Source organism: Pseudophryne corroboree, chromosome 4 (assembly GCF_028390025.1).
Source record: "Pseudophryne corroboree isolate aPseCor3 chromosome 4, aPseCor3.hap2, whole genome shotgun sequence".
Lineage (NCBI taxonomy): Eukaryota > Metazoa > Chordata > Amphibia > Anura > Myobatrachidae > Pseudophryne > Pseudophryne corroboree.
In genome coordinates, this window is record NC_086447.1 from 127,358,934 (window position 1) to 127,386,316 (window position 27,383).

General features: G+C 45.6%; 1 protein-coding gene across 2 annotated transcripts in view; it reads right to left on the minus strand.

Moving 5' to 3' along the window:
• Window positions 1-1,144: 1,144 nt before the first annotated feature.
• Window positions 1,145-27,383, minus strand: part of HPCAL1 (hippocalcin like 1) — a 334,375-nt gene continuing 308,136 nt past the window's right edge. For both annotated transcript variants that reach the window (XM_063915423.1, XM_063915420.1), the window contains 2 exons: window positions 3,985-4,090; window positions 1,145-2,206 (listed from right to left, as the gene is read on the minus strand). In XM_063915423.1, the coding sequence (XP_063771493.1) occupies window positions 2,109-2,206; window positions 3,985-4,090 (204 nt within the window). In that variant the 3' untranslated portion in view covers window positions 1,145-2,108. The remainder of the gene's footprint in view (window positions 2,207-3,984; window positions 4,091-27,383) is intronic.

The following is a 27,383-nucleotide window of genomic DNA, read 5'->3' on the forward strand; positions in this document are numbered from 1 at the left end:
GTGAAATAGCTTAGATTCATGGGCCAAGACCCAATGATTTATGCTTTGCACAATACCTTAATGAAGACCTCCATACTGTACCTCACACACTGCCAAAGGTAAACCCTTAAAAGCAGGAGACCTGTCAATTGGAATTAATGCCCCACTGTATTGTGATTATTTGTCGACTTCAATCTACTTTAACACTTTGTCTGCTCCATTTTAAAACGATTTCCAGAAAATGGTATCCATGATCATGCACCATTTTATCTAGTCCAGGGCAGGTTGAGGATGGGAAGGAAAACAAAAACAGAACCAAAAAACAACAACATATTTACATCCAACCTTAAACAAGGCCTATAGTGTTTAAAAGGCATGCAAAATTGCACATTATTATGGTATGAAGAGAGAAACATCACAAGGACTTCCGCCAGCAGAGGGCAGCCCCAGAGCATTATAGGGGGTGATCTGTTAAACGTTTGTTTTGCATGAAGAGAATGAAATCCATGTAACTGAAGAGAAGCATAGACTATGACGGCAGATAAGAACCACTTGGCCCATCTAATCTGCCCTAAACACATGTACACATACTAAGGTTTTTTTTTTGTTTGTTTTTTAAATCGGGAGCCAATTACCCTAGCAGTATATTTTTTTTTAAATAGATGTATTCAATTAAATTCACACTTATTATAAAGTGATGATAAAAATTCAGTTTTTCCCTATTTTCATTATGTAATACACCAAAACATACGATCGCTTCTTTGGATTTTCTGGAGACTAGCCAAATGCATCTGAATATGTACACAGGTGTGTAATCCATTATTTATGATGCTGTGGGCAAAGCATTTTCTGGATACATCTGTTTAGCAGAATTTGGAAAATCACAGCTACAGTAAAAACCTACTGAAACACATGTAATAGTTCTCTTGCCTTTAGCAATCTACCGTGCCACTGAAACCTTATAGGAATGCCTACATTCATACATGACAGTGTCAGTAGTGCACAGATCTTACTGCATCCGTGGCCCTGCCCCTATGTATCCGAACATCACATTTTTATAATTTGTTATTTATGATTATTATTATTATTGTTTATCAGATATCTGGACTTAATCCACTTAATACAGACCAAAAAAAAAAAGGATAAATTCAGTGAAACCACTCAATGTTTTTATCTTCTTTAATTTTTTTTTAAACACAATAGGCTCTGGAACTTTTTACGTAAGACAGGAATCTTTCTCAAAAGAAAAAAAAGTCAGCATTCTTTAATTAAATAGTGAAAAAGCCACAATAGCTGGTCATGCAGTTTTTGTTTAGAACAGCAATTTTCTTTTCCTCACTACATGATGAAGGGTCACAGAGAGTAATGTCCATTCAAGAATATTAGTAAAATTACATATACAGAAAGCCTGGTAAATGGGATGGTGAGTTTTTATGTACTCTCTCCACTTAGCCCATTCATAACAAAGGAGGTAGTCCCCTGGTGTGGAAGGAACTTAACCGGGAAATGGGAGAAAAATCATCGTTATACAATATACATTGAGCTGTACATGCACTCTATACATATATAAACAGCACACACACAGAAATTATATATATTATATATATATATACATATACACACACACACGCTGTGTGTCCATGTATATGCAAAATAATGGTTTCATTTATTACATAGATTTCAAGCCATTTGTATTTACGAATAAAAGAAAGGAAAATAAACCGATTTATACTCTTGTGCTTTTAGCATTGTCCATCTCTCCTGGTCGGCTTTCGTTGCAAAGTGAAACAGCGATCTATGTTCTTAGTTCATCATAGTGTCATGACAGAACAATCAGAATGATTTCACATATTTAAAATCCAGGGCAGCGACTTGGTGTCGATTTTCCCTAGTATCCGGACGTAAACATACCTGACGCTGGGCGCGATGCACAGTAGGTGAACGGAATGTTGTGAACTGGGAAATAAAACGGGTGCAAGGCTGTTTTCTCTCTAACACACAGAAAACAATCTGGCAAGGGGTGGTTATCCACAAAGAGTAGAGGAATGACTGAGAAGGCATTCACTTGCAAGCAAAACTTGATTGACAAGCCAGTGTTTGGTTGCGGCTGTCCGTGCGGGCTGAAATCATTAGAACTGGCTTGTGCTGCTTGGGTCGCATTGTAACAATCGTACGATTGAAGGATCACTCTTGGCACCTTTAATAAATTCTTCGAGGGAAAGTTTACCTAAAAGAGAGAGAGACACACGCATAAGCAAGACGGGAAAACGCTACAAAGGGATACAAGTTTTGCTTACTAAGGGGGGTATAAAATTGGCTGCAATAACGCAGTTTCACGATAAAAACGGGTCTATCACATTTGCGATAAATCTGTATCCAATTAGCTGCAAAAAGATATCAGGGAAAAGTTGGGCAATAATAAAGTGATGAGAATTGTGTTTTACGAGTGGGAAAGTGTTTTTAGACTTACAGGTGGGAGTAATCGTCCTGTTGCCACTTTTCTTTTTTTAAAAGTACCCTAAAATAACCCAAAATATACAGTATACTTATATCCCTTTTTATGTACCCCAAATTTTGCTGGAAAAAAAAAAAAAATCGCTTAGTATAATTTTTTCACATTTAAAAAATAAATAAAAATGCATATAACAGTCATTTGACCCAATTTAATGACACCAAACAGTTTTATTATGGCCACTACTGACCTGTTTTCCTATATTAGTTTAGCTTTTTGGGGGGTCCTATACTTATCTCTGGTTTTACCTGTTAGAATTATCACGCAAATCCCACTTTCGCGATTTTGAATTGGGATAGGTGCGAAAGACGGCAACGCGCAGTCGGCGATAAGCTGGTTTTTTTCCGGGAGATAGGTGCGATGACTTTAGCCACGATCGCAAATCGCATTATCAGGGATAATTGGATACCTTCCTAAAGTTGTGTTTTATTAATTTTATTACATATTTTTATTGAATCTTTTATCTGAATAGCAGTAAATATTGCACAGTTTCAGATTTAAGTCAGTTTTATGCCCAAGTACGATTGTGTAGTTAGCAATATGGACTTCTAGTAATAAGGAATGTTTTAAAACACAGTATATGTTGTGCAATATATCAAATTATTAACCTGCGTGAATGCTGCAATTATTATTACTGCCTGAAAGGAAGAAAGCTCTATTAAACAAAATAAGAAAGTTGCAATATTTTGATGTCTTTAGTTGAACACAAGTGCATTGATTGCTCTAGTGGTTATAATAATGAGTTATTGAATACTCCTCATCTCCCTTCTCTTTAGAATACAGTCACTTATATTTTATAGATGAAGCATCTAAAAAGTATTTTATTTTTCTATTTCTGCAATTTACAGTGTAGTTTGCTGGAAGAGATACAATATTTGACTCAAGTGCCGATGTTCTGTTCCGAAGCCTTCTTTCAAATGAATTATGTTGAAAGCTGCACAGTGTCCGGCCCTCTGCTAAACGACATGTCATTATCTTACAATAATAACCCATTTCTATGGCAACATGCTTATACATAGCCAACAGAGGATAAATTGCAAAAAATAGATTTACAGGAAAACTGGTCTCCTGTAGAGGTTTATAATTATAAGGCTTCTTTCACAAGTAATCAGAACACAAATTCCAGCTTTTAGGGAATAGGACTAATAAGCCTCATTATCAGAGCTTCCTTTTAAAAGCATAAAACATGTATAAAAGGCAGATGAAGCTCAATAGGGTCAATTTATTCTATAATTTATGTATTGAAGGTTAAAGGTCTTAAGTAGCGTGAAATATATAGGTCTGATTGGAACCGGCGTGGCCAGTTTAGAGACGTTTGCCATGGTATAATTACTACGGAAGAGACACTCCAGAAACCCAAGTATGAATTAGTGTGAAACATAGCAAAAACTGTAAATGTAAACACAAACATAAAATAGTTTTAAATTGAAATCGCAAACGATTAGTTGAGTTTCATTTTATTGAAGCACAGATATTGTGATGTGGTGCCTTACCATCATTATTCGTGTCCATTTGCTTGAAGATTTTGTCTGTTCTCTTCTCTGGTGTAGACTCATCATCTGGCATTTTCATCACAGATGATACCATCTTGTAGATCGCCTGAGGAACAATTGGGGGGGGTGTATCAGAATTTATGTTAAATACAGGAGACTTTTTTTAATTTCTTTTTTTTTTAGGTAAAAGCATGGTCTGCTTCAAGATAAGTTGCTTTCCGATTACTAAACATCCATGACCCCCGATCTACATTCATCGACAAAATTATTTACTGGGTGTTCATGTCCTTAGGCAGCCACTGTTACCAGCCAACTTAGGGGGAAGACTTTCCAACTTTGAAGGCTGGGTTCCACCCGCTGACATATGTCTGATCCTTGATTGGAAGCTACCAATTACTGCAGCACTGCAGTGAGGGAGCAGGGAACAGGTGCGATGACCACCAGTAGCAACAAACAGATGTTTGGGGGGTGGGGTGGGGTCGACAGCAGGTGGCTAAAGGGCAGCCATGCCCCCAGAGGCATGCCCAAACCTCCTGTCCCAATTCCTGGATTGGAAATGTTGGGAGTTCTGCTATTACCCGAGTATCACACCCAGCCGGCATCGTGTTCCCCCAATAATACACCAGTACATACCATAAAAAATAAGATTTTACTTACCGGTAAATCTATTTCTCGTAGTCCGTAGTGGATGCTGGGGACTCCGTAAGGACCATGGGAATAGACGGGCTCCGCAGGAGACAGGGCACTTTAAGAAAGAATTTGGATACTGGTGTGCTCTGGTTCCTCCCTCTATGCCCCTCCTCCAGACCTCAGTTAGAGAAACTGTGCCCGGAAGAGCTGACAGTACAAAGAAAGGATTTTGGAATCCAGGGCAAGACTCATACCAGTCACACCAATCACACGTATAACTTGTGATAAACTTACCCAGTTAACAGTATGAACAACAACGGAGCATCAGATCAACCCTGATGCAACCAAACATTACCCTTATTTAAGCAATAACTATATACAAGTATTGCAGAAGTCTGCACTTGGGACGGGCGCCCAGCATCCACTACGGACTACGAGAAATAGATTTACCGGTAAGTAAAATCTTATTTTCTCTAACGTCCTAGTGGATGCTGGGGACACCGTAAGGACCATGGGGATTATACCAAAGCTCCCAAACGGGCGGGAGAGTGCGGATGACACTGCAGCACCGAATGAGCAAACACAAGGTCCTCCTCAGCCAGGGTATCAAACCTGTAGAACTTTGCAAAAGTGTTCGAACCTGACCAAGTAGCTGCTCGGCAAAGCTGTAATGCAGAGACCCCTCGGGCAGCGGCCCAAGAAGAGCCCACCTTACTAGTGGAGTGGGCTTTTACTGATTTTGGAAGCGGCCATCCAGCCGCAGAATGAGCCTGCTGAATCGTGTTACAGATCCAGCGAGCCATAGTTTGCTTTAAAGCAGGAGCACCCAGCTTGTTGGATGCATACAGGATAAACAGCGACTCAGTTTTCCTGACTCTAGCCGTTCTGGCTACATAAATCTTCAAAGCTCTGACCACATCTAGTAACTCGGAATCCTCCAAGTCACGAGTATCCACAGGCACCACAATAGGTTGGTTCATATGAAAGGATGACACCACTTTTGACAGAAATTGTGGACGGGTCCGCAATTCTGCCCTGTCCATATGGAAAACCAGATAGGGGCTTTTATGTGACAAAGCCGCTAATTCTGACACACGCCTAGCTGAAGCCAAGGCTAATAGCATGACCACCTTCCACGTGAGAAATTTTAACTCCACGGTTTTGAGTGGCTCAAACCAGTGTGACTTCAGGAAACTCAACATCACGTTAAGATCCCAAGGTGCCACTGGAGGCACAAAAGGGGGTTGAATATGCAGCACTCCCTTTACAAACGTCTGGACTTCAGAAAGAGAAGCCAGTTCTTTTTGAAAGAAAATGGATAGGGCCGAAATCTGGACCTTAATGGAACCCAATTTCAAGCCCAAAGTCACTCCCGACTGTAGGAAGTGAAGGAAACGGCCCAGCTGGAATTCCTCCGTAGGGGCATTCCTGGCCTCACACCAAGCAACATATTTTCGCCATATACGGTGATAATGTTTAGCCGTCACGTCCTTCCTAGCCTTTATCAGCGTAGGAATAACCTCATCCGGAATGCCTTTTTCTGCTAGAATCCGGCGTTCAACCGCCATGCCGTCAAACGCAGCCGCGGTAAGTCTTGGAACAGACAGGGCCCCTGTTGCAACAAGTCCTGTTTTAGAGGCAGAGGCCATGGGTCCTCTGTGAGCATTTCTTGCAGATCTGGATACCAAGTCCTTCTTGGCCAATCCGGAACAATGAGTATTGTTCTCACTCCTCTTTTTCTTATGATTCTCAGCACCTTTGGTATGAGAGGAAGAGGAGGAAATACATAAACCGACTGGAACACCCACGGTGTCACTAGTGTGTCTACAGCTATCGCCTGAGGGTCTCTTGACCTGGCGCAATATCTCTGTAGCTTTTTGTTGAGGCGGGATGCCATCATGTCCACCTGTGGCAGTTCCCACCACCTTGCAATCTGCGTGAAGACTTCTTGATGAAGTCCCCACTCTCCCGGGTGGAGGTCGTGCCTGCTGAGGAAGTCTGCTTCCCAGTTGTCCACTCCCGGAATGAACACTGCTGACAGTGCTCTTACGTGATTCTCCGCCCAGCGAAGAATTCTGGTGGCTTCCGCCATCGCCACCCTGCTCCTTGTGCCGCCTTGCGGTTTACATGAGCCACTGCGGTGATGTTGTCTGACTTAATCAGCACCGATTGGTCGCGAAGCAGGGTCTCCGCTTGTCTTAGGGCGTTGTATATGGCCCTTAGTTCCAGGATATTGATGTGAAGGCAAGTCTCCTGACTTGACCACAGACCTTGGAAATTTCTTCCCTGTGTGACTGCCCCCCACCCTCGGAGGCTTGCATCCATGGTCACCAGGACCCAGTCCTGAATGCCGAATCTGCAGCCCTCTAGAAGGTGAGCACTCTGCAGCCACCACAGGAGAGACACCCTGGCCCTGGGGGATAGGGTGATTAACCGATGCATCTGAAGATGTGATCCGGACCACTTGTCCAGCAAGTCCCATTGGAAGGTCCTCGCATGGAACCTGCTGAAGGGAATGGCCTCCCTTCCCAGGACTCGAGTGCAGTGATGCACTGACACCCGTTTTGGTTTTAATAGATTCCTGACCAGTGTCACAAGCTCCTGAGCTCTCTCTATCGGGAGATAAACCCTTTTCTGGTCTGTGTCTAGGATCATGTCTAGGAGAGGCAGATGAGCTGTAGGAACCAACTGCGACTTTGGAATATATAGAATCCAGCCGTGTTGCCGTTACACTTCCAGAGAAAGTGATACGCTGTTCAGCAACTGCTCTCTTGATCTCGCTTTTATGAGGAGATCGTCCAAGTACGTGATAATAGTGACACCTTGCTTCCGCAGGAGCACCATTTACGCCATTACCTTGGTGAATATTCTCAAGGCCGTGGAGAGACCAAACGGCAACGTCTGAAATTGGTAATGACAATCCCGTACCGCAATTCTGAGGTACGCCTGATGAGGTGGATAAATGGGGACATGAAGGTATGTCCTGAGTCACCATAAAATCTCCCCCTTTCAGGTTTGCAATGACCGCTCTTAGCGATTCCATCTTGAACTTGAACCTTTTCAGGTATATGTTCAGGGATTTTAAATTCAATATGGGTCTGACCGAACAGTCTGGTTTTGGGACTACAACATGGTCGAATAATAACCCCCTCCTTGTTGAAGGAGGGGAACCTTGACCACCACCTGTTGAAGATACAATTTGTGAATTGCAGTTAACACTATTTCCCTCTCGTGGGGGGAAGCCGGCAGGGCCGTCAGTGGGGGGGCATCTTCTCAAAGTCCAGCTTGTATCCCTGAGACACAATATCTATTGCCCAGGGATCTAACAGGGAGTGAACCCACTTGTGGCTGAACTTACGAAGGCGTGCCCCCACCGGGCCTAGCTCCGCCTGTGGAGCCCCAGCGACATGCGGTGGATTTTTGTAGAGGCCGGGGAGGACTTCTGTTCCTGGGAACTAGCTGTGTTGTGCAGCTTCTTTCCTCTGCCCCCGCCTCTGGCAAGAGAGGACGCACCTCGGACTTTCTTGTTTCTTTATTCGAAAGGCTGCATTTGATAATGTCGTGCTTTCCTAGGCTGTGCAGGAATATAAGGCAAAATATCAGAATTACCAGCTATAGCTGTGGAGACCAGGTCCGAGAACCCTTATCCACACAATCCTCAGCCTTCCATATGCCTCTTAAGTCGGCATCATCTGTCCATTGCATATTCTACAGGACACGTCAAGCAGAGATCGACATAGCTTTGACTCTAGGACCCAGTATACTCATGTCTCTTTGGGCATGTTTTATATAATCATATCTCTTAAGACAGCATCTTTAATATATATATATATATATATATATATATATATATACATATATATATATATATATATCTATATATATATCTATATGCATACTAGGGTCTCAATCTCTGCTGATAAGGTACCTGTCCACGCTGCCACAGCGCTATAAACCCATGCCGACACAATCGCCGGTCTGAGTAGTGTACCAGAATGTGCACGCTATCTGCAGGATCCCTGAGAATTGCTGTTAAGTCAGGGCTACCTTTTGGGCAAACGTGACACCCTAGGGGAAGATTCCCATCATATCCTGGCCATGGTGGGGAAAGGATACTGCCTGATAATTCTTTGAGTCTCTTGTCTGGAGATTCCTGCTCTTTTTCATCATGAGAGGAGGGAAATTTACCTCAGCTTTCTTCCCCTCAAACATGTGTACCCTTGTGTCAGGGACAGATGAGTCATCAGTGATATGCAAATCATCTTTTATTACAATAATCATATATTGAATACTTTTCTGCCATTTTGGCTGTAACTTTGCATAATCGTAGTTTACACTGGAGTCAAACTCCGTGTCGATATCAGTGTCTATTATTTTGGATAGTGAGCATTGAGAAACTCTAAAGGTCTCTGCGACATAGGGACAGACATGGGTAGATTTCCTGTCTGTTCTCTAATATTTTGTGCAATAAATTCACCTTCGCACTTAATTACACATATCCAAACAGGTGTCGGCGTTGTCGACGGAGACACCCTCTCACACACATTTGCTACATCTCCTCCTTAGGGGAGCCTTTTACCTCAGACATGTCGACACACACGTACCGACACACCACACACTCAGGGAATGCTCATCTGAAGACAATTCCCCCATAAGGCCCTTTGGAGAGACAGAGAGAGAGTATGCCAGCACACACCCCAGCGCTATTAACCCAGGAATAACACAGTAACTTAATGTTAACCCAGTAGCTGCTGTTTATATTGATTTTTGCGCCTAATTATGTGCCCCCCCTCTCTTTTTACCCTCTTCTACCGTGTAACTGCAGGGGAGAGACTGGAGAGCTTCCTCTCAGCGGTGCTGTGGAGAAAAAACATGGCGCTGGTGAGTGCGAGGAAGAAGCCCCGCCCCCTCGACGGCGGGCTTCTGTCCCGCTTTCATGTACAATTTTGGCGGGGGCTCATACATATATACAGTGCCCAACTGTATATTATGCAAACTTTTGCCAAAGAGGTCTCTAATTGCTGCCCAGGGCGCCCCCCCCTGCGCCCTGCACCCTACAGTGACCGGAGTATGTGGGTTTAGTGTGGGAGCAATGGCGCACAGCTGCAGTGCTGTGCGCTACCTCATATGAAGACTGGAGTCTTCTGCCGCCGATTTCAAAGTCTTTTTGCTTCTGTCACCGGCTTCTGTCTTCCGGCTCTGCGAGGGGGACGGTGGCGCGGCTCCGGGATCGGACGACCAAGGGTGCGATCCTGTGTACGATCCCTCTGGAGCTAATGGTGTCCAGTAGCCTAAGAAGCAGGACCTATCTTCAGTGAGTAGGGCTGCTTCTCTCGCCTCAGTCCCACGTAGCAGAGAGTCTGTTGCCAGCAGATCTCTCTGAAAATAAAAAAACCTAACAAAATACTTTCTTTTTAGCAAGCTCAGGAGAGCTCACTAAGTAGCACCCAGCTCATCCGGGCACAGATTCAAACTGAGGTCTGGAGGAGGGACATAGAGGGAGGAGCCAGAGCACACCAGTATCCAAATTCTTTCTTAAAGTGCCCTGTCTCCTGCGGAGCCCGTCTATTCCCATGGTCCTTACGGAGTCCCCAGCATCCACTAGGACGTTAGAGAAACAGGAATGAGGAGGACTATGCTTTAAATCCGTGCTTCTCAAACTTGTTCCTCAAGACACAATAACATTCCAAGTTTAAAGGAGAGCAATACTTAAGCACAGGTGACTTAATTAGTACCGCAGTCATTCTGATTTAACAAACTGTGTTCATGCATGTGTGTACGCCCTTCAAACCAGGGCTATTAGTGCATCTTGAGGACGCAGTTTTAGAAGCACTGTAATAAAAGGTCTGCTACGATCTTAGACTCAGACTCAAAACCTGTGGTAAGGGTGCCTCAAATACATAGATGGGCTTCTTTTGTCCGTTCTCATTCCAAATAACACTATGGGGGTCATTCCGAGTTGTTCGCTCGCAAGCTGCTTTTAGCAGCTTTGCACACGCTAAGCCGCCGCCTACTGGGAGTGAATCTTAGCATAGTAAAATTGCGAACGAAAGATTCGCAATATTGCGAAAAGACTTCTCTGTGCAGTTTCTGAGTAGCTCGAGACTTACTCTGCCAGTGCGATCAGTTCAGTGCTTGTCGTTCCTGGTTTGACGTCACAAACACACCCAGCGTTCGCCCAGACACTCCTCCGTTTCTCCAGCGACTCCCGCGTTTTTCCCAGAAACGGTAGCGTTTTTTCACACACTCCCATAAAACGGCCAGTTTCCGCCCAGAAACACCCACTTCCTGTCAATCACATTACGATCACCAGAACGAAGAAAAAACCTCGTAATGCCGTGAGTAAAATACCTAACTGCATAGCAAATTTACTTGGCGCAGTCGCACTGCGGACATTGCGCATGCGCTTTAGCGACTAATCGCTCCGTTGCGAGAAAAAAATAACAAGCGAACAACTCGGAATGACCCCCTATGTTTTTAAATCATACACAAAACTAATTAGACGGGGTATCTGAACTTCCTATATAAATGATATGACCAGTCTTAGTTGCTAGGTGGCAGCCTGTTACTGCAAACAGGTTCTGCCAATAAAAGCTTCTCTCCGGAAGTTCTGCAAGAGCAGAGAATACTACCTGGGTACTTGTCTTATGGGGCTGTAGCTATTCCCACTCGTGGGTGTCCACGTCACCCATGGAGTGGGGATAAAACCTGTGGCGAGCGCGGCGAGCAACCGAGCCTGCAAGGGGCTTCGTTGCGCTCGCCCCCTGTTGGCATTCTGGTGGTCGGGGATCCTGGTGTCTCTGTATGCGGAGCGCCGGGATCCTGAACGCCAGTCACGCATACCCGCGTCTCAGTGTCCACACAGTAATCCACTTTTATATTTTCAATTTTATTTTTTGTGACATAGAAACATAGAATTTGACGGCAGATAAGAACCACTTGGCCCATCTAGTCTGCCCCTTTTTTTTTTTTTTACATTATTTTTATCTCTAACCTTGTTTGATCCTTATTTCTTTGGAAGGATATCCTTATGTCTATCCCATGCATGTTTAAAAAAACTCTACTGTCTTAGCCTCTACCACCTCTGATGGGAGGCTATTCCACTTGTCCACTACCCTTTCTGTGAAGTAATTTTTCCTTAAATTTCCCCTGAACCACCCCCCCTCCAGTCTCAGTGCATGTCCTCGTGTCCTATTGCTTCTCTTCCTTTGGAGAATGTTTCCCTCCTGGACTTTGTTAAAACCCTTGATATATTTGAAAGTTTCTATTATGTCCCCCCTTTCCCTTCTCTGCTCCAAACTATACATATTGAGATTGTTTTAGTCTTTCTGGGTATGTTTTGTGATGTAGGCCATGCACCATTTTATTTACCCTTCTCTGTACAGTCTCTAATGTATTAATATCCTTTTGAAGATATGGCCTCCAGAATTGAACACAGTATTCTAGACGAGGCCGTACCAATGACCTATACAGTGGCATTATTACTTCTTTCTTTCTGCTGCTGATTCCTCTCCCAATGCAGCCAAGCATCTGACTAGCCTTCCTCATTGCTTTGTTACATTGCTTACCTGCCTTTAAGTCACCTGAAATAGTGACTCCTAGATCCCTTTCCTCCTCAGTAGTTTCCAGTATAGTGCCATTAATACTATATTTAGCCTTTGGCTTTTTGAGACCCAAGTGCATGATTTTGCATTTTTTGGCATTAAACTGTAATTGCCACACTCTTGACCATTCCTCTAGTCTACCTAGATCCTCAATCATTTGTTTTACCCCACCTGGTGTGTCTAACCTGTTGCATACCTTTGTATCATCTGCAAAAAGGCATACTTTCCCTTTAATGCCATTTGCAATGTCACCAATGAAGATATTAAAAAGCACTGGTAAAAGTACAGATCCCTGGGGTACTCCACTGGTAACATTTCCCTCCTGTGAATGCACTCCATTTACCACAACTCTGTTTTCTATCTTTCAACCAAGATCTTATCCATTCAATAATCCTAACATCCAATCCCAAACTTTCAAGTTTACTTAGCAGTCTGCGATGTGGAACAGTGTCAAAAGCCTTACTAAAGTCTAGATAAGCTATATCCATGGCTCCACCGTGACCTTATGCTAATGAAACCTTTGACTGTACGAGTGATGCACACCACTTCCACGTTGGTTATTTTTATACGTAATATGTAACTATATACAAGGACGGGATAACGACCAGATCTTTTGAACTCTTAATCATCTGTATTAATGCCTAATTCGAAAAGATGATCTATTTACCAAACCCCATAATATATTTCCTATTCATGTTTTTTTAAAAGGCTCTTTGCAGTAATTAAAATCTGTAGGTTACAGGGGGTTCAGTATGATTTACCAACGGACACAATACCGGCGGTCATAATCCCGACAGCCACTGACAGTCAAAATACCGACACGGTCATAATGCCAACAGTCAGAATACAGACATTTAAAATGCTGACATGTCAAAATACCGACATGTTTTTCTGTGTTTTTTTGTGTGTCAATGTCGACATGGACACCGTCTAAGTGTGCCGCATCCCTTCGCATGTGCCTCGCTACCTTCGGCACACTATTATATTCCCCCTCCAGGTCCACTGGGATGGTAAAGTACGAACAAGTCTGTTTTGTGGCAAAAATTCCTTAACGCATGTCGGCATTTCACATGTCGTTATTCTGACTTTGGCGGCATTTTGAACATGTCGGCATAATGAATGTCAGTATTTTGACTGTCAGGATTATGACGGTCAGTAAATCAACTGCTACCCGGTTACAGGTAGAGATGAGCGGGTTCGGTTTCTCTGAATCCGAACCCGCCCGAACTTCATGGTTTTTTTCACGGGTCCGAGCAGACTCGGATCCTCCCGCCTTGCTCGGTTAACCCGAGCGCGCCCGAACGTCATCATGACGCTGTCGGATTCTCGCGAGACTCGGATTCTATATAAGGAGCCGCGCGTCGCCGCCATTTTCACACGTGCATTGAGATTGATAGGGAGAGGACGTGGCTGGCGTCCTCTCCATTTAGATTAGAAAAGAGAGAGAGAGAGATTGACCTGATTTACTGGAGCTTAGGAGTACTGTAGAAGTGTAGAGAGTGCAGAGTTTACTAGTGACCCACAGTGACCACCAGACAGTGCAGTTTTGTTTTATTTAATATATCCGTTCTCTGCCTGAAAAAAACGATACACACAGTGACTCAGTCACATACCATATCTGTGTGCACTGCTCAGCCCAGTGTGCTGCATCATCTATGTATATATATCTGACTGTGCTCAGCTCACACAGCTTATAATTGTGGGGGAGACTGGGGAGCACTGCAGTGCCAGTTATAGGTTATAGCAGGAGCCAGGAGTACATATTATATTAAAATTAAACAGTGCACACTTTTGCTGCAGGAGTGCCACTGCCAGTGTGACTGACCAGTGACCTGACCACACTGACCACCAGTATAGTTAGTAGTATACTATATTGTGATTGCCTGAAAAAGTTAAACACTCGTCGTGTGACTTCACTTGTGTGGTGTTTTTTTTTTTATTCTATAAAAAACTCATTCTGCTGACAGACAGTGTCCAGCAGGTCCGTCATTATATAATATATACCTGTCCGGCTGCAGTAGTGACATATATATATTTTTTATATCATTATTTATCATCCAGTCGCAGCAGACACAGTACGGTAGTTCACGGCTGTAGCTACCTCTGTGTCGGCACTCGGCAGTCCATCCATAATTGTATACCACCTACCCGTGGTTTTTTTTTCTTTCTTCTTTATACATACATACTACTACATCTCTTTATCAACCAGTCTATATTAGCAGCAGACACAGTACAGTACGGTAGTTCACGGCTGTAGCTACCTCTGTGTCGGCACTCGGCATCCATAATTGTATACCACCTACCCGAGGTTTTTTTTTCTTTCTTCTTTATACATACATACTACTACATCTCTTTATCAACCAGTCTATATTAGCAGCAGACACAGTACAGTACGGTAGTCCACGGCTGTAGCTACCTCTGTGTCGGCACTCGGCAGTCCGTCCATAATTGTATACCACCTACCCGTGGTTTTTTTTTCTTTCTTCTTTATACATACATACTACTACATCTCTTTATCAACCAGTCTATATTAGCAGCAGACACAGTACAGTACGGTAGTCCACGGCTGTAGCTACCTCTGTGTCGGCACTCGGCAGTCCGTCCATAATTGTATACCACCTACCCGTGGTTTTTTTTTCTTTCTTCTTTATACATACATACTACTACATCTCTTTATCAACCAGTCTATATTAGCAGCAGACACAGTACAGTACGGTAGTCCACGGCTGTAGCTACCTCTGTGTCGGCACTCGGCAGTCCGTCCATAATTGTATACCACCTACCCGTGGTTTTTTTTTCTTTCTTCTTTATACATACATACTACTACATCTCTTTATCAACCAGTCTATATTAGCAGCAGACACAGTACAGTACGGTAGTTCACGGCTGTAGCTACCTCTGTGTCGGCACTCGGCAGTCCGTCCATAATTGTATACCACCTACCCGTGGTTTTTTTTCTTTCTTCTTTATACATACATACTACTACATCTCTTTATCAACCAGTCTATATTAGCAGCAGACACAGTACAGTACGGTAGTCCACGGCTGTAGCTACCTCTGTGTCGGCACTCGGCAGTTCGTCCATAATTGTATACTAGTATCCATCCATCTCCATTGTTTACCTGAGGTGCCTTTTAGTTGTGCCTATTAAAATATGGAGAACAAAAATGTTGAGGTTCCAAAATTAGGGAAAGATCAAGATCCACTTCCACCTCGTGCTGAAGCTGCTGCCACTAGTCATGGCCGAGACGATGAAATGCCAGCAACGTCGTCTGCCAAGGCCGATGCCCAATGTCATAGTACAGAGCATGTCAAATCCAAAACACCAAATATCAGTAAAAAAAGGACTCCAAAACCTAAAATAAAATTGTCGGAGGAGAAGCGTAAACTTGCCAATATGCCATTTACCACACGGAGTGGCAAGGTACGGCTGAGGCCCTGGCCTATGTTCATGGCTAGTGGTTCAGCTTCACATGAGGATGGAGGCACTCAGCCTCTCGCTAGAAAAATGAAAAGACTCAAGCTGGCAAAAGCAGTAGCACCGCAAAGAACTGTGCGTTCTTTGAAATCCCAAATCCACAAGGAGAGTCCAATTGTGTCGGTTGCGATGCCTGACCTTCCCAACACTGGACGTGAAGAGCATGCGCCTTCCACCATTTGCACGCCCCCTGCAAGTGCTGGAAGGAGCACCCGCAGTCCAGTTCCTGATAGTCAGATTGAAGATGTCAGTGTTGAAGTACACCAGGATGAGGAGGATATGGGTGTTGCTGGCGCTGGGGAGGAAATTGACCAGGAGGATTCTGATGGTGAGGTGGTTTGTTTAAGTCAGGCACCCGGGGAGACACCTGTTGTCCGTGGGAGGAATATGGCCGTTGACATGCCTGGTGAAAATACCAAAAAAATCAGCTCTTCGGTGTGGAACTATTTCAACAGAAATGCGGACAACAGGTGTCAAGCCGTGTGTTCCCTTTGTCAAGCTGTAATAAGTAGGGGTAAGGACGTTAACCACCTCGGAACATCCTCCCTTATACGTCACCTGCAGCGCATTCATAATAAGTCAGTGACAAGTTCAAAAACTTTGGGTGACAGCGGAAGCAGTCCACTGACCAGTAAATCCCTTCCTCTTGTAACCAAGCTCACGCAAACCACCCCACCAACTCCCTCAGTGTCAATTTCCTCCTTCCCCAGGAATGCCAATAGTCCTGCAGGCCATGTCACTGGCAATTCTGATGATTCCTCTCCTGCCTGGGATTCCTCCGATGCATCCTTGCGTGTAACGCCTACTGCTGCTGGCGCTGCTGTTGTTGCTGCTGGGAGTCGATGGTCATCCCAGAGGGGAAGTCGTAAGACCACTTTTACTACTTCCACCAAGCAATTGACTGTCCAACAGTCCTTTGCGAGGAAGATGAAATATCACAGCAGTCATCCTACTGCAAAGCGGATAACTGAGGCCTTGGCATCCTGGGTGGTGAGAAACGTGGTTCCGGTATCCATCATTACTGCAGAGCCAACTAGAGACTTGTTGGAGGTACTGTGTCCCCGGTACCAAATACCATCTAGGTTCCATTTCTCTAGGCAGGCGATACCGAAAATGTACACAGACCTCAGAAAAAGAGTCACCAGTGTCCTAAAAAATGCAGCTGTACCCAATGTTTCTTTCTTCTTTATACATACATACATACTACTACATCTCTTTATCAACCAGTCTATATTAGCAGCAGACACAGTACAGTACGGTAGTCCACGGCTGTAGCTACCTCTGTGTCGGCACTCGGCAGTTCGTCCATAATTGTATACTAGTATCCATCCATCTCCATTGTTTACCTGAGGTGCCTTTTAGTTGTGCCTATTAAAATATGGAGAACAAAAATGTTGAGGTTCCAAAATTAGGGAAAGATCAAGATCCACTTCCACCTCGTGCTGAAGCTGCTGCCACTAGTCATGGCCGAGACGATGAAATGCCAGCAACGTCGTCTGCCAAGGCCGATGCCCAAAGTCATAGTACAGAGCATGTCAAATCCAAAACACCAAATATCAGTAAAAAAAGGACTCCAAAACCTAAAATAAAATTGTCGTCGGAGAAGCGTAAACTTGCCAATATGCCATTTACCACACGGAGTGGCAAGGAACGGCTGAGGCCCTGGCCTATGTTCATGGCTAGTGGTTCAGCTTCACATGAGGATGGAGGCACTCAGCCTCTCGCTAGAAAAATGAAAAGACTCAAGCTGGCAAAAGCAGTAGCACCGCAAAGAACTGTGCGTTCTTCGAAATCCCAAATCCACAAGGAGAGTCCAATTGTGTCGGTTGCGATGCCTGACCTTCCCAACACTGGACGTGAAGAGCATGCGCCTTCCACCATTTGCACGCCCCCTGCAAGTGCTGGAAGGAGCACCCGCAGTCCAGTTCCTGATAGTCAGATTGAAGATGTCAGTGTTGAAGTACACCAGGATGAGGAGGATATGGGTGTTGCTGGCGCTGGGGAGGAAATTGACCAGGAGGATTCTGATGGTGAGGTGGTTTGTTTAAGTCAGGCACCCGGGGAGACACCTGTTGTCCGTGGGAGGAATATGGCCGTTGACATGCCTGGTGAAAATACCAAAAAAATCAGCTCTTCGGTGTGGAACTATTTCAACAGAAATGCGGACAACAGGTGTCAAGCCGTGTGTTCCCTTTGTCAAGCTGTAATAAGTAGGGGTAAGGACGTTAACCACCTCGGAACATCCTCCCTTATACGTCACCTGCAGCGCATTCATAATAAGTCAGTGACAAGTTCAAAAACTTTGGGTGACAGCGGAAGCAGTCCACTGACCAGTAAATCCCTTCCTCTTGTAACCAAGCTCACGCAAACCACCCCACCAACTCCCTCAGTGTCAATTTCCTCCTTCCCCAGGAATGCCAATAGTCCTGCAGGCCATGTCACTGGCAATTCTGATGATTCCTCTCCTGCCTGGGATTCCTCCGATGCATCCTTGCGTGTAACGCCTACTGCTGCTGGCGCTGCTGTTGTTGCTGCTGGGAGTCGATGGTCATCCCAGAGGGGAAGTCGTAAGACCACTTTTACTACTTCCACCAAGCAATTGACTGTCCAACAGTCCTTTGCGAGGAAGATGAAATATCACAGCAGTCATCCTACTGCAAAGCGGATAACTGAGGCCTTGGCATCCTGGGTGGTGAGAAACGTGGTTCCGGTATCCATCATTACTGCAGAGCCAACTAGAGACTTGTTGGAGGTACTGTGTCCCCGGTACCAAATACCATCTAGGTTCCATTTCTCTAGGTAGGCGATACCGAAAATGTACACAGACCTCAGAAAAAGAGTCACCAGTGTCCTAAAAAATGCAGCTGTACCCAATGTCCACTTAACCACGGACATGTGGACAAGTGGAGCAGGGCAGGGTCAGGACTATATGACTGTGACAGCCCACTGGGTAGATGTATGGACTCCCGCCGCAAGAACAGCAGCGGCGGCACCAGTAGCAGCATCTCGCAAACGCCAACTCTTTCCTAGGCAGGCTACGCTTTGTATCACCGCTTTCCAGAATACGCACACAGCTGAAAACCTCTTACGGCAACTGAGGAAGATCATCGCGGAATGGCTTACCCCAATTGGACTCTCCTGTGGATTTGTGGCATCGGACAACGCCAGCAATATTGTGTGTGCATTAAATATGGGCAAATTCCAGCACGTCCCATGTTTTGCACATACCTTGAATTTGGTGGTGCAGAATTTTTAAAAAAACGACAGGGGCGTGCAAGAGATGCTGTCGGTGGCCAGAAGAATTGCGGGACACTTTCGGCGTACAGGCACCACGTACAGAAGACTGGAGCACCACCAAAAACTACTGAACCTGCCCTGCCATCATCTGAAGCAAGAAGTGGTAACGAGGTGGAATTCAACCCTCTATATGCTTCAGAGGTTGGAGGAGCAGCAAAAGGCCATTCAAGCCTATACAATTGAGCACGATATAGGAGGTGGAATGCACCTGTCTCAAGCGCAGTGGAGAATGATTTCAACGTTGTGCAAGGTTCTGCTGCCCTTTGAACTTGCCACACGTGAAGTCAGTTCAGACACTGCCAGCCTGAGTCAGGACATTCCCCTCATCAGGCTTTTGCAGAAGAAGCTGGAGACATTGAAGGAGGAGCTAACACGGAGCGATTCCGCTAGGCATGTGGGACTTGTGGATGGAGCCCTTAATTCGCTTAACAAGGATTCACGGGTGGTCAATCTGTTGAAATCAGAGCACTACATTTTGGCCACCATGCTCGATCCTAGATTTAAAGCCTACCTTGGATCTCTCTTTCCGGCAGACACAAGTCTGCTGGGGTTGAAAGACCTGCTGGTGAGAAAATTGTCAAGTCAAGCGGAACGCGACCTGTCAACAACATCTCCTCCTTCACATTCTCCCGCAACTGGGGGTGCGAGGAAAAGGCTCAGAATTCCGAGCCCACCCGCTGGCGGTGATGCAGGGCAGTCTGGAGCGACTGCTGATGCTGACATCTGGTCCGGACTGAAGGACCTGACAATGATTACGGACATGTCGTCTACTGTCACTGCATATGATTCTCTCCCCATTGAAAGAATGGTGGAGGATTATATGAGTGACCGCATCCAAGTAGGCACGTCACACAGTCCATACTTATACTGGCAGGAAAAAGAGGCAATTTGGAGGCCCTTGCACAAACTGGCTTTATTCTACCTAAGTTGCCCTCCCACAAGTGTGTACTCCGAAAGAGTGTTTAGTGCCGCCGCTCACCTTGTCAGCAATCGGCGTACGAGGTTACATCCAGAAAATGTGGAGAAGATGATGTTCATTAAAATGAATTATAATCAATTCCTCCGCGGAGACATTGACCAGCAGCAATTGCCTCCACAAAGTACACAGGGAGCGGAGATGGTGGATTCCAGTGGGGACGAATTGATAATCTGTGAGGAGGGGGATGTACACGGTGATATATCGGAGGATGATGATGAGGTGGACATCTTGCCTCTGTAGAGCCAGTTTGTGCAAGGAGAGATTAATTGCTTCTTTTTGGGGGGGGGGGGGGGGTCCAAACCAACCCGTCATATCAGTCACAGTTGTGTGGCAGACCCTGTCACTGAAATGATGGGTTGGTTAAAGTGTGCATGTCCTGTTTTGTTTATACAACATAAGGGTGGGTGGGAGGGCCCAAGGACAATTCCATCTTGCACCTCTTTTTTCTTTTATTTTTCTTTGCGTCATGTGCTGTTTGGGGAGGGTTTTTTGGAAGGGACATCCTGCGTGACACTGCAGTGCCACTCCTAAATGGGCCCGGTGTTTGTGTCGGCCACTACGGTCGCTAATCTTACTCACACAGCTACCTCATTGCGCCTCTTTTTTTCTTTGCGTCATGTGCTGTTTGGGGAGGGTTTTTTGGAAGGGACATCCTGCGTGACACTGCAGTGCCACTCCTAAATGGGCCCGGTGTTTGTGTCGGCCACTACGGTCGCTAATCTTACTCACACAGCTACCTCATTGCGCCTCTTTTTTTCTTTGCGTCATGTGCTGTTTGGGGAGGGTTTTTTGGAAGGGACATCCTGCGTGACACTGCAGTGCCACTCCTAAATGGGCCCGGTGTTTGTGTCGGCCACTAGGGTCGCTAATCTTACTCACAGCTACCTCATTGCGCCTCTTTTTTTCTTTGCGTCATGTGCTGTTTGGGGAGGGTTTTTTGGAAGGGACATCCTGCGTGACACTGCAGTGCCACTCCTAGATGGGCCAGGTGTTTGTGTCGGCCACTAGGGTCGCTTAGCTTAGTCATCCAGCGACCTCGGTGCAAATTTTAGGACTAAAAATAATATTGTGAGGTGTGAGGTATTCAGAATAGACTGAAAATGAGTGGAAATTATGGTTTTTGAGGTTAATAATAATATGGGATCAAAATGACCCCCAAATTCTATGATTTAAGCTGTTTTTTAGGGTTTTTTGAAAAAAACACCCGAATCCAAAACACACCCGAATCCGACAAAAAAAATTCGGTGAGGTTTTGCCAAAACGCGGTCGAACCCAAAACACGGCCGCGGAACCGAACCCAAAACCAAAACACAAAACCCGAAAAATTTCAGGCGCTCATCACTAGTTACAGGGCCACCTTAAACATCGTGCGGTAACACTGATAAGTATAGAACGGCAATAGAGGGTTTATGTATTTGGTTCTAAGAAGCACAATTGCCCTCATTTGGGATCACATTCAGTGAGATCATACAAATATTGTATTACTCCTGAACAGCTGAAAGCAATGTAATACAAGCTCAGGAAATGTGTGTAGCCATGCTTCACAATATTGATTGCCTGTTACTTAAAAATAGTTAAGTGGTCTAGATTGAAATATAATGCTATCGTTGGCACATGCACAAAATTGAATTTGTTCTTAAAAATGAATCAAATTATTTTACTGGAATGTAGGTTTTATATTGATTGTTTTCAAGTAGATATGACTGCAGTGTTTATATTATTTCCGACAATGTATGGGGAAAAACAGACGCTGAGCGGTATTGCACTCAAACAGAACAAAATTAAATACAAAAAAAAGTTATCCCAAAAAACAAAAGCACGCATATAAAGGGGTCAGCCTTCCCACAGGAAAACACCTGTTTGTATTAGTGAGAAATCTGTGGAAAGAATATACAGGTTGAGTATCCCATATCCAAATATTCCGAAATACGGAATATTCCGAAATACGGACTTTTTTGAGTGAGAGTGAGATAGTGAAACCTTTGTTTTCGGATGGCTCAATGTACACAAACTTTGTTTAATACACAAATTTATTAAAAATATTGTATTAAATGACCTTCAGACTGTGTGTATAAGTTGTATATGAAACATAAATGAATTGTGTGAATGTAGACACACTTTGTTTAATGCACAAAGTTATAAAAAATATTGGCTAAAATGACCTTCAGGCTGTGTGTATAAGGTGTATATGAAACGTAAATGCATTCTGTGCTTAGATTTAGGTCCCATCACCATGATATCTCATTATGGTATGCAATTATTCCAAAATACGGAAAAATCCCATATCCAAAATACCCCTGGTCCCAAGCATTTTGGATAAGGGAGACTCAACCTGTATTAGGCATCTGGTAGTGCAGTAATTTCAATCAGACTGGTGAAAAGGGTGATGGTGGGATTTCTTGGTTTACCAAAATCAAAATGTGAATAAGCGTATTTGAAAATATTCTTTAAGGCCCAGCAGATCTTTGGCTTTATTGGACCTTATATCCATGGGAATGGACTCCTGAACTGAGAGGAGTTCTTGGGAGGGGTGGTCTTCAGTATGCCGACTGACTGGATCCCGGCGCACAGTATACCGGCGCCGGGATCCCGACAGCCGGCATACCGACACTTATTCTCCCTCGTGGGGGTCCACGACCCCCCTGGAGTGAGAATAAAATAGCGTGGTGCGCGTAGCACGCCACCGTGCCCATAGCGTGGCGAGCGCAGCGAGCCCACAAGGGGCTCATTTGCGCTCACTACACGGTCGGTAAGCCGGCGGTCGGGCTCCCGGCGCCGGTATGCTGGTCGCCGGGAGCCCGAACGCAGGCAGATCGTAGTGAACCCCTTGGGAGGGTGCTTAGACAATTTGAGGAAATTTAGATCAGCCCAATACTGTATTTATGTATGCAAATATTAATATGTATTGAATTCTTTATTACAAAAGTACGACAATATGGCTCCACCCATCCTCCATATTATAGCCAAATAAGACAATGTGGCGGCATGAAGACCTTCTGAATCTCAAAAGAATCTGTTCAGAAAGGATTATTTTGAAGTTGGTGCACACAATTAATGTAAGGTAACGAGACCTCTCACGTGTGTAGTGTTATCTATTTCATTAGAATTTCCCAGTAAGCCATATTAGGTAGACCACTGCTTCCCCTCACGGCCATTAGACTGTGCCTCACATCTGTCATACTGTCCCAACATCAGTTGTAAGATGGAGAGGCTGGCAGAAACATGGTCAAACACTGAGGTATGTCGTGTGATCAGATTTCTGCTTCTAAAGGTAACATCAGCAGCCGAAATTCATCGCCAACTTGTTGAGGCGTACATTGATAACGTCATGTCACGGTTTGGTTTTGGCGCACTGCTTTTGAATACGGCAGGACAGACGTTCAAGATGAGCAGTGATCTGGCTGGCCAAGCACGTCCACCAAAGATGACAATTTGTGTCGCGCTGAAGGTCTGATTCAGATGCATTCGAGTTAGTAATATTGCAGATTAAGTAAACATCTGCAATTGACACCGATTTCTTCTATGCCGGGATAGATGCGTTGGTGTACTGCTGGAAAAAAATGCTAAGACAAGTATGGGGACTATGTGGGAAAATAATTTGCACCAAGGCCATACTATTAGTTATGCATATACGGGTCGAACAAATGTACACAATGAGAGGTCTTGCTACCTTATTTATTGAACCACCCTCGTACCTTCCCAGAAGCTGGAGATGCCAAACACAGGAGTAGATAAGCTTGGAGAGAGATAAAGTGGAGGAAGATAAAGGGGGTTATTGAATGTTGGTCGCAGATTTTGCAATTTAACAAAATCTGTGACTACAAAAATCGCATGCTGAGGGGTGCACAGCACAGGGCAAGGCCGCCCAGCGATGCGATTGCAATTCAAATGTGATCGCATCGCAAAAACCTCAAATAGAGGTTGAACCCTGCCTGCACAACATGGCTGAGTAGGCAGGCGCACCGCCGCTTTATTTCAGATCACAGGAAACGCAGGCAACTTCATCGGCCGGCCCCGAAAACGGGCAAGACACACCTGCGTTTCCTGGTCCACTCTCCTACAATGCTGCGTTGCTGCCCCAAGATGCCCATCACCTGCCAATGATGAATGCGAACGTATCCTTCCAGGATACAATTGTAGTGTTCACTCTAGGCTGTTTTAGCAGGGCGCCGCGCCTGCCCGATTTTTAAAAGGTAAAATCCACCCTGCCCCTTTTGCGCGCCCTGCTAGATCAGCCGGCCACTTCCTGCCCTCCCAGCGTGTAAAGATGCCGTGCGCATGGCATCCATTCACGCTATGGGAGAGAGCTGGTGGAAGCCCAGCACGGACAGAGGTGCAGGGCATGCCCCCGACAGTGACGTCACCGGCCACAGACGCCCCCTACAGCAACGTCTGTGGGCCGCACCACCCACTAAAAATAAGATTTTACACCTACCGGTAAATCTATTTCTCGTAGTCCGTAGAGGATGCTGGGACTCCGTAAGGACCATGGGGTATAGACGGGCTCCGCAGGAGACATGGGCACTTTAAGAAAGACTTTGACTCTGGGTGTGCACTGGCTCCTCCCTCTATGCCCCTCCTCCAGACCTCAGTTAGAGAAACTGTGCCCAGAGGAGATGGACAGTACAAGGAAAGGATTCTAGTTAATCCAAGGGCAAGATTCATACCAGCCACACCAATCACACCGTATAACTTGTGATAAACTACCCAGTTAACAGTATGAACAAACAACATAGTCCCAGTCCAAACCGATGAAACTATAACATAACCCTTATTAAAGCAATAACTATATACAAGTCTTGCAGGAGAAGTCCGCACATGGGACGGGCGCCCAGCATCCTCTACGGACTACGAGAAAAAGATTTACCGGTAGGTGTAAAATCTTATTTTCTCTAACGTCCTAGAGGATGCTGGGACTCCGTAAGGACCATGGGGATTATACCAAAGCTCCCAAACGTGCGGGAGAGTGCGGATGACTCTGCAGCACCGATTGAGCAAACAGGAGGTCCTCCTCAGCCAGGGTATCAAACTTATAGAACTTTGCAAAGGTGTTTGAACCCGACCAAGTCGCTGCTCGGCACAACTGTAAAGCAGAGACCCCTCGGGCAGCCGCCCAAGTAGAGCCCACCTTCCTAGTGGAATGGGCCTTAACCGATTTTGGTAACGGCAATCCTGCCGTAGAATGCGCCTGCTGAATCGTGTTACAGATCCAGCGAGCAATAGTCTGCTTAGAAGCCGGAGCGCCAACCTTGTTGGCTGCATACAGGACAAACAGTGCTTCTGTCTTCCTGACCCTAGCTGTTCTGGCCACATAAATCTTCAAAGCCCTGACCACATCCAAGGACTCGGAATCCTCCAAGTCACGCGTAGCCACAGGCACAACAATAGGTTGGTTCATATGAAAAGATGAGACCACCTTAGGAAGGAACGGAGGACGAGTCCTCAATTCCGCCCTATCCACATGAAAAACCAGATAGGGGCTTTTATGTGACAAAGCCGCTAGTTCCGAAACTCGCCTTGCTGAAGCTAAGGCTAACAACATGACCACCTTCCAAGTGAGGTACTTCAACTCCACCGTGTTGAGAGGTTCAAACCAATGTGACTTAAGGAAACTTAACACCACATTAAGGTCCCAAGGCGCCACCAGAGGCACAAACGGGGGCTGAATATGCAGTACTCCCTTTACAAAAGTCTGTACTTCAGGAAGAGAAGCCAATTCTTTTTGAAAGAAAATGGATAAGGCCGAAATTTGAACCCTTATGGACCCTAATTTTAGGCCCAAATTCACTCCAGTCTGAAGGAAGTGAAGGAGACGGCCCAAAAGGAACTCCTCCGTAGGAGAATTCCTGGCCTCACACCAAGAAACATATTTTCTCCATATGCGGTGATAATGTTTCGATGTCACGTCCTTCCTAGCCTTGATCAGGGTAGGAATGACCTCATCCGGAATACCTTTTTCCGCTAGGATCCGGCGTTCAACCGCCATGCCGTCAAACGCAGCCGCGGTAAGTCTTGGAATAGACAGGGCCCCTGTTGCAGCAGGTCCTGCCGTAGAGGAAGAGGCCACGGATCTTCTGTGAGCAACTCCTGCAGATCTGGATACCAAGTCCTTCGTGGCCAATCCGGAGCCACGAGGATTGCTCTCACTCCTCTTTGTCTTATTATTCTCAACACCTTGGGTATGAGAGGAAGAGGAGGAAACACATAGACCGACCTGAACACCCAAGGTGTCACCAGGGCGTCTACCGCTACCGCCTGAGGGTCTCTTGATCTGGCGCAATACCGCTTTAACTTTTTGTTGAGACGGGACGCCATCATGTCTATTTGGGGCAGTCCCCACTAACCCACGATCTGTGCGAAGACTTCCTGATGAAGTCCCCACTCTCCCGGATGCAGGTCGTGTCTGCTGAGGAAGTCCGCTTCCCAGTTGTCCACTCCCGGAATGAACACTGCTGACAGTGCGCTTACATGACCTTCCGCCCAGCGAAGAATTCTGGTGGCTTCTGCCATTGCCATCCTGCTCCTTGTGCCGCCTTGGCGGTTTACATGAGCTACTGCTGTGACATTGTCCGACTGAATCAGGACTGGCTTGTCGCGAAGCAATGCCTCCGCTTGACGTAGGGCGTTGTATATGGCCCTCAATTCCAGGACGTTGATGTGAAGACAAGTCTCTAGACTTGACCAGAGACCTTGAAATTTTCTTCCCAGTGTGACTGCTCCCCAACCTCGGAGGCTTGCGTCCGTGGTCAGCAGGATCCAGTCCTGAATGCCGAACCTGCGGCCCTCTAGGAGGTGAGCACTGTGCAGCCACCACAGGAGAGATACCCTGGCTCTGGGAGACAGAACGATCCTTTGATGCATTTGTAGATGAGACCCGGACCACTTGTGGAACCAGCTGCGACTTCGGAATATTGAGAATCCAGCCGTGTTGCTGTAACGTCCTCACAGACAGTGAAACGCTGTCCAGTAACTTCTCCCGAGATCTCGCCTTTATGAGGAGATCGACCAAGTACGGGATAATTGTGACACCCTGCTTGCGCAGGAGCACCATCATCTCCGCCATTACCTTGGTAAAAATCCTCGGGGCCGTGGAAAGCCCAAACAGCAACGTCTGAAATTGGTAATGACAGTCCTGTACCGCAAATCTCAGGAACGCCTGATGAGGAGGGAATATCGGAACATGAAGGTATGCATCCTTTATGTCCAGGGAAACCATCCAATCCCCCCCCTCCAGGCTGGCGATGACCGCTCTGAGCGATTCCATCTTGAACTTGAACCTTTTTAAGTACAGGTTCAGGGATTTTAAATTCAAAATGGGTCTGACCGAACCGTCCGGTTTCGGGACCACAAACAGGGTTGAGTAATACCCCTTCCCTTGTTGCAGAAGGGGAACCTTGATTATCACCTGCTG